This window comes from Helianthus annuus, chromosome 1 (assembly GCF_002127325.2).
Source record: "Helianthus annuus cultivar XRQ/B chromosome 1, HanXRQr2.0-SUNRISE, whole genome shotgun sequence".
Lineage (NCBI taxonomy): Eukaryota > Viridiplantae > Streptophyta > Magnoliopsida > Asterales > Asteraceae > Helianthus > Helianthus annuus.
Window position 1 is genome coordinate 95,118,564 of NC_035433.2, and position 13,347 is coordinate 95,131,910.

At 36.2% G+C, this 13,347-nt stretch overlaps 2 protein-coding genes and 1 long non-coding RNA gene across 7 annotated transcripts; 1 reads left to right on the forward strand and 2 right to left on the reverse strand.

Annotated features, from left to right (window-relative positions):
• Positions 1 to 842: 842 nt before the first annotated feature.
• LOC110900822 (E2F transcription factor-like E2FE) lies at positions 843 to 3,276 on the reverse strand. The gene is made up of 7 exons (XM_035988471.1): positions 3,173 to 3,276; positions 1,828 to 1,914; positions 1,693 to 1,780; positions 1,517 to 1,594; positions 1,365 to 1,415; positions 1,073 to 1,258; positions 843 to 982 (listed from the first exon to the last, which is right to left on the reverse strand). Exons 1-7 carry the CDS (start codon positions 3,274 to 3,276, stop codon positions 929 to 931), a joined length of 648 nt encoding a protein of 215 aa, XP_035844364.1. The 3' UTR covers positions 843 to 928.
• A 213-nt stretch (positions 3,277 to 3,489) lies between these two features.
• LOC110900821 (expansin-A13) lies at positions 3,490 to 3,870 on the reverse strand. The gene has a single exon (XM_022147684.1). It carries the CDS (start codon positions 3,868 to 3,870, stop codon positions 3,490 to 3,492), a length of 381 nt encoding a protein of 126 aa, XP_022003376.1.
• Positions 3,871 to 5,950: 2,080 nt separating this feature from the next.
• On the forward strand, positions 5,951 to 12,733 carry LOC110897838. Of its 5 annotated transcripts, none has more exons than XR_002568998.2 (11): positions 5,951 to 6,089; positions 6,222 to 6,338; positions 9,346 to 9,384; positions 9,476 to 9,567; positions 9,672 to 9,753; positions 10,255 to 10,453; positions 10,912 to 10,977; positions 11,741 to 11,850; positions 11,936 to 12,011; positions 12,235 to 12,310; positions 12,451 to 12,733. It is a non-coding gene; the product is annotated as an uncharacterized LOC110897838 (long non-coding RNA). The 5 variants fall into 5 exon arrangements; XR_002568996.2 differs by having other exon boundaries at positions 11,936 to 12,006; XR_002568999.2 differs by having other exon boundaries at positions 11,936 to 12,006; positions 12,239 to 12,310.
• The last annotated feature ends 614 nt before the right edge of the window (positions 12,734 to 13,347 follow it).

A 13,347-nucleotide genomic window follows, 5' to 3' on the forward strand; every position in this document is an offset into this window, starting at 1 on the left:
CTTTCCATGGCGTATCGCATGCGCAACAACAAAGGCATTAAACGAGATGATCACATTGTTTTCAATTATAAGGTTAGGATGTTATTATTGCAATCAATGAACACCACAAAGAAAAACCAAGTACGAGAAGATCATATCAGCAAACATGTCGACGTTCTATAAAGGCATAATGATAACCAGAAGAGTGAGCTCATTCTTCGTCAGCATCTCCACCTCCAAATGGGCTTGCGAGTGAGAAGTCAATGTGCTTCACCAGCGGTGCCTTCCAACCCTACAAACGACAACTTAATCGAAGTTAAAGCAACCCACCCAAAGTGGTGTACAAATATTGTTGAGTTTGTAAACTTCAGTTCAGTACCAGTCTTGAACACAAGGGTCTGACGCCGGCATTCAAGACCCTGATTTGAATTGCACCCATGAGTGTCGGGTTTGATAGGTGGGCGTTGACTCTGAAGGTCAAACAGCTTCAGCTCCTGGTCACCCAACTTGCTTCTTTTGAAACAAATGTTTGTAAGCTCAGTCCCAAATGCCCTTTTTTGGACTCTATATGAGCTACACCAATGGCTGATCTTGTTTGACTATTTGGGTGACTTGCCATTCCCAACCACCTAAAGGCAGGCTTTCGGGTTTCTGGGTGATGGATCTACTCATCATGCAAATAGACTTAGTGTTAGAAAAATCTAGATATCTAAAATACATCATACAAATACAAAGTCAACATAAGTCAACAAGCAAGTATCCGGGACGTAGTTAACCTTCTCGATGAAGTTCATGGAAGACAAGACATTAGCAATATCATATAGGTGTCTAACTTTAGCTGCAACGATAATTCCAAACACCCGTCAGCTATAGTGTAATAAGTAGTATTTTCGATAAAAAAAATTTAAAACAATTGTTGAGAAGTTTTACTTCGGGTCAATGACGGATTTTAAGCATCTCCAAGCAATATTTTTGCAGCGTCATCAAGCGAAAGCATATCCGACTAAAAGAAATTCCGCATATATAAATGTTAAAAAAAATACTTTGTAGTATAAAGTTATAGAATTAAAAAGTAACTGAAAATTTCACTCACATTAGTGCATAGGAAAAGCTTGATGAAATTCTTGGTAAGAAGCCCCAAAGATTTTTCCTTCCAATTTTCCGTTACACTTCCCGATTTAAACGACCCTGAAGTTTTATGCATTGAATCTAGATCTGATTTTTCCTGTAAAGAAACACTATGGCTAGAAACTCTTTCATCGTCTTCATCATCAGAAACCTAAAACAAAAACAAAAAGAAACCCTAACTTTAGTTTTTTTAATTTTTCAATCAAGTCCACAATGGAATTACCATGAACTAAAATTGTAAATTCATGTAAAATTACCTTTCCAGATTTAACATCAACATGTTCATCATCATTCCTAAAACCTTCTTCCTGTAACACCATTAAACAAAATTATAAACAAATGGATCTAAATTCTAAACATACTATTTGTATAAATTATGCAAATGAAAGTATGAAACAGTAGTAGTCACCTTTAGCTGCTCTAAAGCCTTAGGTATTGCCCCCAATCCTAACCAATGATACGTGTTTTTCGCCTTTTTCACAAGAACCTAATTAAAAAAAATAAACATCATAAAATCAGATCTGATAATTTCTTAAATTCATCAAACAAAACTAAAAGTTAATAAACCAAGAAACAAAATCTTACGCCAACGCTTTCCAAAACATTAACAATATCATAAATCCGCCGTCTCTCAACACCTAACATCCAAAAAACATAACACCAACCAAAACATCTTCAAAACCACAATCCAACACTTTGCACAATTCTTAAAAAAAATACAAAACATCAAAACAATTACCTAGTCTCGCTGCCGCGTCATCCAATCCAACAGTTTCAATTCCGTCCTGATTATACAAACCCAAAAAACTGCACAACCAAACATAAGTAATAGAACAATTAGAACCAATATCTAGTTACACTGCCATATTCATTCAACATAATTGTTTAAACTTAATATATTACAAACAGATAAACATCACAAGCATACATAATAAAGCGATCAAAACAAATATCACAAACATAAGTAACATTACAATATTCATACAATAGAATTGTTTTAACTTATTGGTCCTGGGTTCGATTCCCACATAGGGATTTTTCCCAAATTTATAGGGTTTCCTCCTGAATTGGTGTACACGCAGCCAATGATGTATGAATCCTTGAAGAGAAGGTTTTGGGTTTGTTCTAGTAGTGCAGCAAAAGAAAGTCGCGTGAAATAAGAAAGGAAAGGTATAAGTTTTTCTTATTGTGTTTGTTTTCTGGTGCGTAATCTTCTGAATGATTAAATTTTCAATTTTCGTCTGTTAAGTAGAGATCCCGGTCATTCTCTCGAATTTTTTTGATTTAGATGACTATGTTTTTAACGATGTATATGGGGCAATTGAAGGCGAGTGTGAGTCAACCGAACAGGGCACATCCACCATGTTTTCGTACAGTTGTACATGGACAGTCTACCTATTTTGATCCTAAACCTGTTCCGGGTGCAGTCTAATTTTACACATATTGGCAGTGGTAACTATAATTCAAATACTCTAGGAATGATACCAAGATGCTACTGTAAAAAGAGGTTTAAAGGAGAACCAAAAGAAAGCATTGCCCACGCTTACCTTTCGACCATCGAACAATTTTAGCCTCAAGAAGATCTCCTTTGATTGGGAAATAGCTTAACCATGCATGAATAACCTGCCAAACAACATAACATGTAATTCAACCCCAGAAAGAAACTGTATATTAAGAAGTAGAATTGGCTAAACGGGTCGGATCAATTGGGTTGGCACACAAATTTTTTATCAAGTTTCTAAACTAATGGACATGTTTAACTGTAATCACATCACTGTAGCCTGACAGGGACAATTGCGAGGAAAAAAAAAGAGACAACAAAAACGAAAAAGGCTTTCTGTCTTCATCATAGCAAAACCTCGGAGCCAATTAAAACCCCAGCAATAAGCGAAAACAAATTACGAAAGAAAAAATTAAACAACATCCAGTAAGCAGCACATTCATCTTATTTTATGTTTCTTCTCAAACTTTATCCGAGGCATTAAAGATGTGTTCTCACTATCAATTCTTGTCACAAATACTTGTGTTTGAACAAGAAAAACAAGGTCACTAAAGTTGTAATTACCTCGAGTGCATGTATTTGGGTTTTCTCCTTTGCAAAACAACAGCATTTTGGCAAGCAGCTGCAGGTTTTGCCTCATATGCTGGTTCCCACATAAACATGTCCATCCAGCCCTTTCATGTTGATCTTAACAAACACAAAAGAAAACAATATTCTGTATTTCTAGTATGTAAATTGGACATTGACATAATGAGCATGATGTTTTGATGAGTACTACTAGTAAAGTAATAATCTCGGCCGGCGTCTACAAGGCATACCACAAAAAGACGAGGCTCTATAGTTTGATGAGTAGATCAAGTATATCAAAACACAAAAACACTTCAAGATTGAAACTGCTTGCCCTCAAAGGTCTGCCCAAAGTTCCAATCTTTTGGAGCAACATTGTAAGATGTAACAGTTAATCCATCACTACTAGTCACCTCAAAAGAAAGCGGTTGGTTTTTTAGATCAGCGTTTATATGCCAGTTCTGCCCCCAGTTTCTGTTCATTGGCAGCCACCCGGTTCTCGAACCCTTGATCTTCACAGCTGATATGTCTCCTGCACCAGCCACATTGTGGATCAACACTGATAAGAATACCCCAGCCCCATCAATACTGAACCATATTCCACCTTTTTTTCTGCAGTTAATCCTGTCAACAAAATGCCATATCTCAGGCATTGAAATCAATATTCGTCTAAATTCTTGATGACCGAGACGCATTCATTTCAGAACCATAGTTATTAAAGCAAGTGCCCAGGGGGCGCCTAGGCGCAAATAAAGCCCCGAGACCAACAAAACGCCCTGAGTGCGCCTCGCGCCTCGTTGGGCTAAGGGACCACGGGTTTGTGGCAGGACAGGCGATAACCAAGGCAGAGGCGGGCAAAGTAGCTAAACATGAAAAAGCTTGCATTGAGAATCAGCACGTGTTCGTCCCGTTTGCTTTCGATACCTTTGGCGCTCTCGCCCCTGACGCGGTGCGGTTCCTAAAGCGGGTTCAACAGGTGGTAAGCAGTAACACCGCACATGTTAAGGGCAGAATTTTGTGTTTAGCAGGGTAGGGTTTGCTATTCATAAGGGGTTAGTGGCGCAACTTATTGCTCGCCTACCTGCCATTAGTTTGTAATCGTATTGAACTTGTTCCTAGTGTTTATTGCTATAAAAAAAAATATTTACCAAAAAAAAAATCAATGAACAATGAAAACAAAGAGTTTGCTGGATTAAAAAAAAAATTGTGAAATGAGTGTGTGAATACCAAATTAATATATGATTTGTTTATTTGGAAAACTCAAAATCCCCTGTTGTATTTTCCCAATTTTTAAGTTGTGGTCGAATGTGTTGGTTAATATTCGGATGTTAATTTTTTTTAATTTTTTTATACTTTTTGTGAACATATCTTGCACTAGGAGTTTAGTTACCTTGTGATATTATTTAATGTTTATCTTTTAATTTGCAGATCTATAGTGATGACCGTAGCCAGAAATTCAATATGAGAAAGAGTAACTGTTTGTTCGTCTGGAGACACCTTAATTCTTAATAAAAGTAAAAAAAATATATATATAATGTTTTATACTCAATGCATTTTAACTATATTTTCACTTTGTCAGTAAATAATTATCCTTATATTAAAAAACCAGTGAAATGAACAGTAATAAATAATAAATATTTATTAAAAAGATAAATTAATTAACACTAATAAAAATAAAAATGAATGAATAGTATCGGGTACCGGTACCGGTATCAAATTTACCAAACTAAGTGTATTTTCGGTATCCGTTCGGCACCGTTATTCATCGGGTTTTACCCTCAAATACCGGTGCCGTACCAGTACCGACCGTATCAAGCCATACTCTACCAGGTATATTCGGTACCGGTACCCAGTTTTGGGGATTTCGGTAACGGTATTTTCGGTACCGGTTGATACCGAGCTCATCAAATCCTGTAGCAACGTAGCAATGCAAGTAATTGCACATTTTAGATTATTTTTCATACACACAGTAAGTAAACTGTGTTTCATTTGAATAAGGCTTTATATACACAACAACTTATTTTGCCTTATTTTTTGTCCTTTTACGTAATGAATGAATTGTAGTATGTAAAACAAACTTGGATATTTAGATTATTGATAAGTAAATCGTATCAAATCCTGTAATCAAATCGGTATCGTATCGGTACCAAATTTACTATACCAAATCATTTTCGGTACCAATTTGGTACCCACCTTTTGGCGTTTTCAGAATCGTTACTTTCGGTTCGACACCGGTCTAGCACCATACCTATATTTATTGATTTTTACCTTCAAATACCATACCGTATTGTACCGAGCATTTTCGGTGCCGGTATCTAATTTCGATGATTTTCTGGATCGGTACTTTATGTGCCGTTACCGGGACCGAGCTCATCCATATTTTAATGTATTAGCACCGTAATAACTAAACTGAAAACAACCGAATTTGCAACGTGTAGGACGTGTGGGTCCTATTATTATTATATATTAGGTTATTTAGAATCGCTATATTTTGGACGGATTGACTATCCTTTTCACGACATTTTTTTTTATGTTTTGATATTCGGTATCTGCTTGCCGTTACCGACACGCGTTTTACAGTCATTGGGTCCCCGCCGCAACGCGCAAGTGAAAATTTAACTAGTTTATGTAATATGTTACTTTTGTATTTATATTATTTATACACTTTGTGATAGTGTAGATTAAATTTTCAGACCCGCGAAATTCGCGGGTAATAACCTACATATACATTTCATTCCACCTGCTCTCGACTTGGTTTGAAACTGAACTGGGCCCACCCCAACCGATCAAAAAAACATTTCAAATATTATACTCGCTTTCTTCTCATCCTACACTTACCCCCCTTCTCAAAAGAGAAACGGGAGAAAGAGCACCGCTTGCGTCTTTGTGACTGCTAATCTCCAAGCTTCATCAGGTACGTTTTCTTTATTTTAATCTGATGATTTGTGTTTCGAGATATCACCAACACGGATGCACTATTTATTTAAAAACAATTTGTTACATTGGTATTTAAAAGACTTTGTATTTTGTGAATTTATTCTTGCAGAGTGTAAATTGATAGCTTCGAAAGAGATTAGCAGCCACTGCATAGAATTTGTCACATTGAAAGATTTTTAAGCTGTAATACTATCTTCCGTTTATGCTCTTTGGTTGTAGGTTACAAGTAAGTTTTTTTTTTTACCTTAAAGATGCAGAATTTTACTTTTGAATGAAAAATCAAAGACAGTTGGGGGTTTTAATATTGTGTTAAGGAATTAGGTAATTTGGGTGTTGGGTTTAAATTTTAATTATTATGTTAAGGAGGTTTTGTTTCAAAGATAACTTGGGTGGGTCATGATTTATAATCTGTAATTAAACCAAACCTGTCCTCAAACAAACAAATAAATAGACAAAGATAACTTGGGTGGGCGTTATGATCACTTTTGTCACACTTTGTATTCCTAAAATAATGAATGAACGGATCTTTGCCTGTTCCAAATCCATTCATGTTCACTGTCATAGTGATTGGCCTTTATAAATATGATGAATGAATAGGAGATTGGATGAAAAAAGATTTGTTAGAGCACCTTTTATTATTATTATTATAAGGGAATGAGCTTTTTTATTCACCATTCATCGTTGTTAGTTATGTGTCATCCCAACAACATTACACCATCACCCTCTTTTAACTTTCATGAAATGAAACTACACATCATTCATCTATTAATCGTTATGTACAACCCTAGATGCATAGTAAAGTACAACCTACAAAAGAAGGGGTGGCTTCGTCGCGGACAACGTCTTCATCCCGAGTAGGGGCACCCCCAACGGTTCCCCATGTCTTAACATCATGCTGAGTTCCTTATATGCATGCCCACAAAGTGAAAACAAAGTAGGGGTGCGCCCGCCCACTCGGCTTGGGGTGGGTACATCCTTGACCTTAAAAAAAAATTGAATATAAAAAGTAGACCTGGCAAACGGGTCGGGTTGGTCCAAAAGCCCCTTCACCCTCATGACCAGATCCACTTTGGTACTGATATGAAACACTTGCACACCGTACTCGTCCAGTGCTACCCGTCGAACCTGCGACAATGTAGCCGCATGGGTAGCACCTACCCAAACCCCAAACGATATGTGGCTCGAGTTCCCTTAACAATACTTTGTAACCAAAGTTTTACAACTGTCACTGCTCCTTTCTTGTGTTTTTTTTTTCACTGCTGTTGTAACCCATTTAAGCATTGCTTCTCTAATAAGTTCAGACACATTTTCTTTCGTTATATATTTTGTTTAAAATTTAAGAAAACAAGCAATAATATCGGTACATAGGACCGATGGTAATGCAATCACATAGAACAAATGAAAGGCAAGGCGTTCCTAGATTAACGTTTTCAAGAGTTACTAGCAATTTCCTTTTGCAAATAGTTATATATATAGAGTAAGGTTAACATACAAAAAGCCTTATCATACATCACGTAGGAGACAATGGTAACCGTTGGATCAGAGGTATAATCACGCATGGGACCACATAATTAATGATGGGACCACATAATCACGCATGGGACCACATAATCACGCATGGGACTATAATCACGCACGTTCTATGATAATAACGCACGTTATATTTTTTGTCATGTATGTTAATGTAGGTTAAGCCTTAAAGTACATTATACTTTCTCTATATATATATATATATATATATATATATATATATATATTGTTTGTATTAGGGTCAAGTTTGTGAGCTAAAGGATTCCAGGATGACAAATTTTCTGATACATTAAATTTGTGAAGATATCAAAACCCGACTTGGATCCAAATAGTAGGGGTTTGACATGGGCCTATAGATGTGAACATTTTGTTTCACAAGTCAATACTTTGACCTTTCATTTAATCGTTAAAAAGCTAAACCTTTTTTTTTAGTATTTTAATGTTCGTGGTTGAACATGTTTATAAATCATCATCTTTTTTTGTTGCAAATAGTTTACAAGTAATCTTATTTCAGCTGACTTTTACAAATAGCTAAAAAAAAGTATATGACCAGACCAGTATCAATAAAATAGGAATCATGACTATGTTTTGTACCATAGGACTGAAGATTATTATTAATTAGTGCAAGAACATTCATTCACTATTACATTACAAATGGAACAATAGGTGATGACCAGTAATTTTCATTTTCACTCTAAACCTCTTTTCACTAACAAAGTAATATGATTTATACCCGTTGAACGCCTGTATGGGTCAATGACCGACCGATGATTATTCCCTAGCGTGTGATTATCTATTTCCCTACTGAAGTGTTTCAGCTGTTCAATATTGAGTGCATATTGAAAACTATGTATATATAAAATGTAATTAGACAGTAAGTATCTAGCCATTTGTTTGTTTGTTTTGATAATTAAGTTTTTATTTGATAATTAGAATTTAGTTTATGGCTTATTTTTGAAACTCAAATATGGTATTCAGTTGGGTTAAAACCGTTCCTTTTTTAGACCCAAATATGGTATTCAGTTGTTGGTGAAGAAGCCAAAATGGGGTTTGCTACAAAGGTTGATAATGTCTTCCTTTCAAACGGGTCATTTTGCATCACTATCAATGAATGTGGGATCCTAACTGACTTGCACAGTTGCACCCATGCTCAAAAAGATATGAAATAATACATGATGTTGGTTTGTTCGTAGCTAACGCATTATGTAAAAGTTACTGAGTGGCGTCCACCTTGGTGCCTCGCTACGACTTTTTTAGAAGAACCGAGTGGCGTCTGCCAAGCCTCGTTCTGTTTTATCCTTGGGGACAGAGAGGGCGGGATCGTTATGTGCTAATTCTTTTCATCACCACAATGCCACGTTGCCTGCATGTTCTCTACATTTTCATTGTTTATTAGTAGTAACTTCTAGGTAATGCCTGGGTAGTTGTTTGAGTAGTGGGTTTAGTTATTTTAGTAATAGCTAGCTATAAATAACACTTGTATGCTTTTGTTTAAATTATGAATGAAAAGAAATGAATTAGTCACTTGCAAAAATCTCTAAATTCTCTCAAGTTCTTATCTATTTTCTTTGGATCAATTGGTTAACGATTTGGTTCGTATCATAAGAATGGTCAAAAGTCAAAACAAGATTAGTGGGTCAATGGTCAACCTTTGAAGTAGACTAACTTTCTTCTATTGTCTTTTACTATGTTCTGTTGTGAAGCTGTTTCGTAAAGGAAAGAAGGATACATCAATAGGAGAGGTATAACCATATCATCTTCCTTTCCTTTCCTTTCATGATAAAAGATGAAATATCTATCTATATATTCTAATCAAAATTAGTTATTTTACAGTTGAACAAGTTTTAAGTTGATATCTGCAAATCAACATTGATACCACCAAAGGTATAATGGAACTTTCATGCATGTGTACTGTAGACTGCTAGGTAACCAACCATCTACACCTATCAATCGACTTTTTATCTATTAAATATTAAAAAAAAATGTCTTTTTTTGTTGCAGATTCTTATTAATTGCTATCATTTTATAGGGAATTCTAAAACTCCCGAGATGATAAATTAAGGAGAGTGACGTTGCAAGTAGATGAAGCCGACATCAGTTTTGCATTGCAGGTACAATAAACAACTTGTGTACATTTTTTTTTTCTGTCAAAATGGGCGTGTATCTAACCTAATGGATGTAACTCAATGACAACCAGCTTAACATAAATAAAAGCCGCATCGCGGCGGGTTACTTTTCTAGTTATTAATAATTTCAAAATAGAGAAAAATGCCCGGATAGTCCCTGTGGTTTCGCCTTTTTTCACCTATAGTCCCCAACTTTCTAAAACTACCTGAATAGTCCCCAAGTTTTCATTTTTTGTTCCCGGATAGTCCCTGGGTCTAACTTCAGTTACTTTTCTCTGTTAAAATGATGTGAAATGACAAAAATACCCTTTCCTTAAAAGGCCAAACTATAGGGACTATCTGGGCCCTGCCTCTCCCCACCGTCGTAGTCGGATCGAGTTTAAGCAGAATACGAATATTATTATAACACCCAAACCCATTTTCCCCTTTCCTATTTGACTCCAAGCCGGCACTACTTATTCCGATCTCGGTTAATTGAATCTGCAGATCAAGATCAAGATGGTGACGAAAAAAGAGCAATCGCAGTTGCAGCAACTCGAAAATCAAGTTGAGAACAGTGGTGGTGGTGCTTGGGAGTATCTCTCTCTTGTTCGCAAGCTCAAGCTTCGTCGTTCCGATAAGGTCTTGAAGCATGGTTTAACAATTTTAAACGACCCCAAGAAACGCTCGGCTCTCGGCCCAGAAGGTAATTTCTTCTGTTTTGGTTATTAATTTGATCAATTGTTGTTGGGTTTAGATTCTGTTGATTCATTGGGTTTTCAATTGAAATTTTGTTTATGTTTTAGCCTTTAATTTTCAATCTTTGTGTTTTCGTACTTACAGATTGATAAAGTTATATTACTTAATTTTGACTTATTGTTGGTGTAAATATGATTTTGTTAAAAATAATTGCAAAAGTGAAACTGAAGCATGAACATGTTTGGTACATGTTGATTATCTATAATTTGTAAGCCTTTGTCTGTCTTTTTTTAGGTTTGCAGGCTATGTGATTGATAATTGTTTGTTATGTTTTTCACAAGGAAAGAACAGAATTTGTCTTTCTGTATGTAATATGAATACAAACGCTATTGATTAGTAATGAATTCGAGTTTGCCTTTTGTTTTTAAATATGAACTCATGACGTGGAGTTTTTTGTTAATGCAGTTGAGCTCCAGAAAATGAAGGGTAATTGTAGAGGACGACAGTGGTGAGAGGCAGGGCTGGATGAAGGTAACATTTTTATTGGAAAATCAGGGGTTGTGGGGAGAGGCAGGGCTGGATCAAGGGGAAGGTTGCAGGGTTTGTGGGAGGGGTGGTGATGACATCGGTGGTGGTGGTTGTGGCGGGGGTGGTGATGGCGACGACCGTACCAGATAGAGAGCAGAGAGAGAGAGAGAGAAAGGGATAATTTGTGTGTATGTTGACTGGTGTTTGTTAACCGTTGGTGGCGGTGGTCGGTTGGTGATTGCTAGTTGTAAGGGTGGGTGGTGGTGGTGGTTGTAGGTGGTCGCAGGTGGGGATGTAGGAGCGGTTCAGTTTGAGCAGAGGGATGAAGTGTGGAGGAGGGTGATGGTAGGGGTGGAGGTTGAAGATGAAGTGTGGTGGTGGGGTTTTATAAATAAAAATGAAAAAGATGCCCGGATAGTCCCTATGGTTTGGCCTTTTAAGGAAAGGGTATTTTTGTCATTTCACATCATTTTAACAGAGAAAAGTAACTGAAGTTAGACCCAGGGACTATCCGGGAACAAAAAATGAAAACTTGGGGACTATTCAGGTAGTTTTAGAAAGTTGGGGACTATAGGTGAAAAAAGGCGAAACCACAGGGACTATCCAGGCATTTTTCTCTTCAAAATACTATTTATTATATTTTATATGATGTATTAATATGTTATGCTTTATTTTCGAACGGGTTTGAAATTAGATTTAGGGGTAATCAGTAACGATGTGTGTGATTGTGGTTTTACTGAAATGAGTCATGTGTGTGTATTTTTAGTGGCAGCAGCGGTGAAGATTTGAATGGTTGTATTCCGTGGGGGTACTGGTGAGATAGATGTTCACGGCCGTGGATGATTTTATCTAACATCTGACATAAATAGCCTCTCTGTTAGTTACTCTTATGTTTTTTTCATTCTTTAGATATCACTTTCTCTGCTTTCACTAACTGCACACATTTCTTCAATACTTACAGCTAGCTACAAAAGACGACCCACGAACCAAAAATTGCTAAACGGCTCTCACTGAAGTGAACAAGACATGCAGGTTAGGTTAGGTTATCCTGCTGCTACTCTTTACAAACATAAAGCTATAATAATAATAATAAATAATATTTTTGTATCTCTCCTTAAGGAGTAACAAAATGCCCGGAGTCAGTCAAGTCGACAATATTTGTCCATTTCTAAAAGTTAACCACATCATTACAATACTAACCTGAACTTTGGAAGGTTTTACATATTTTGACCCGTTTTGTTGATATTGAATCAAATGTAGCCAGTAGCCTACTCTGATTTGCACATAATAAACCAGCAGCAGCCCATCCTCAAGTGCAACACGCTTGTATTCAGGGGTACATGACTGTAACCACTAATAATGTAGCTAGCTAAGAACAAAGGCAATCTGCTCTACTTTTAAGTTGATTTTGATTTTGGTTCTTTTTCAGAATTTACAACTGAATCTTTTTTGTCGGTGTGTGTTTATTTTTTTTAGCTACAACTATAGCTATAGCGAGGAATTAAAGCTTGCAAGAGATCTGTGCTCCCACTCTCATGCTGAGAGGATGGAAAGCCAGCCCATTCAACAACTTTTTCAAGAAAGGAAATGACGCTTTGTCCTATGTCTGATGATGAATTAATTCGATTTGGCCTTACTATGTTTATTATATATCATCTACTTTTATTTATAGAGTCCATCTGTATAGTTAGTTCAGTTTTACTCTGTAAATTAAACATTTACTCCAAAAACATACACAAATCAAATTAGTATTTGGTTATATTTTGTTTGGTACATTGATTCAACATCAACTAGCAGCACTATGCATAAGAAACGAGCTTACAATCACAAGGAACATGATGCATGCATGCATGAATGTGTGTTCAAAGCTTTCCCCTACAAATACCAAAAAAGTATCGAGTTTTGTTAGACCACAACTCAGGGTTTGTATTCTTGACAGAGAACGATGGCGATGGCGATGCATGATACATGCTTCTCCCATCTCCTACTCTATTATAATCCCCTTCCCTTTTTGTTTTCTTATTTTCTCAGTTGATATAATAATCAAGTAGCTGATTTCTAATTTCTATATGATTTGGTTGTCAAAAATATCAAATCACTTCAAAAAGCGGGTGTAAAAAGTAACGAGATAAGATTTTCAAAACCCGTCTTTGGTGAGCTAGAACTTCAGAGTAGCGTTCATGGAGTCGTTCTTCTAATTAGTTCGATCAAAGTAGTAAAATAAACTAAAGTACATGTTGATTTTCAGTTGTTATTAATTACCTATAGCAATTTTTTAGTTTAATTTTATTGAAAATTATTTCATTTATGGAAATTATGAGAACGTCATAAATGCAGTGGTTTTAATTTCTGCAAATATGACATGCCTAATTA

What these genes read in the sequence shown, in the direction of transcription:
- LOC110900822 (XM_035988471.1), bottom strand. Translation starts at nt 3,276, where the DNA reads ATGGACATGTTTATGTGGGAACCAGCATATGAGGCAAAACCTGCAGCT. An exon ending in ATGTTTTGGAAAGCGTTGGC is followed by an intron (nt 1,595 to 1,692) that starts GTAAGATTTTGT and finishes TTTTTTAATTAG; the next exon opens with GTTCTTGTGAAAAAGGCGAA. An exon ending in AGGCTTTAGAGCAGCTAAAG is followed by an intron (nt 1,416 to 1,516) that starts GTGACTACTACT and finishes ATGGTGTTACAG; the next exon opens with GAAGAAGGTTTTAGGAATGA.
- LOC110900821 (XM_022147684.1), bottom strand. Translation starts at nt 3,870, where the DNA reads ATGCGTCTCGGTCATCAAGAATTTAGACGAATATTGATTTCAATGCCT.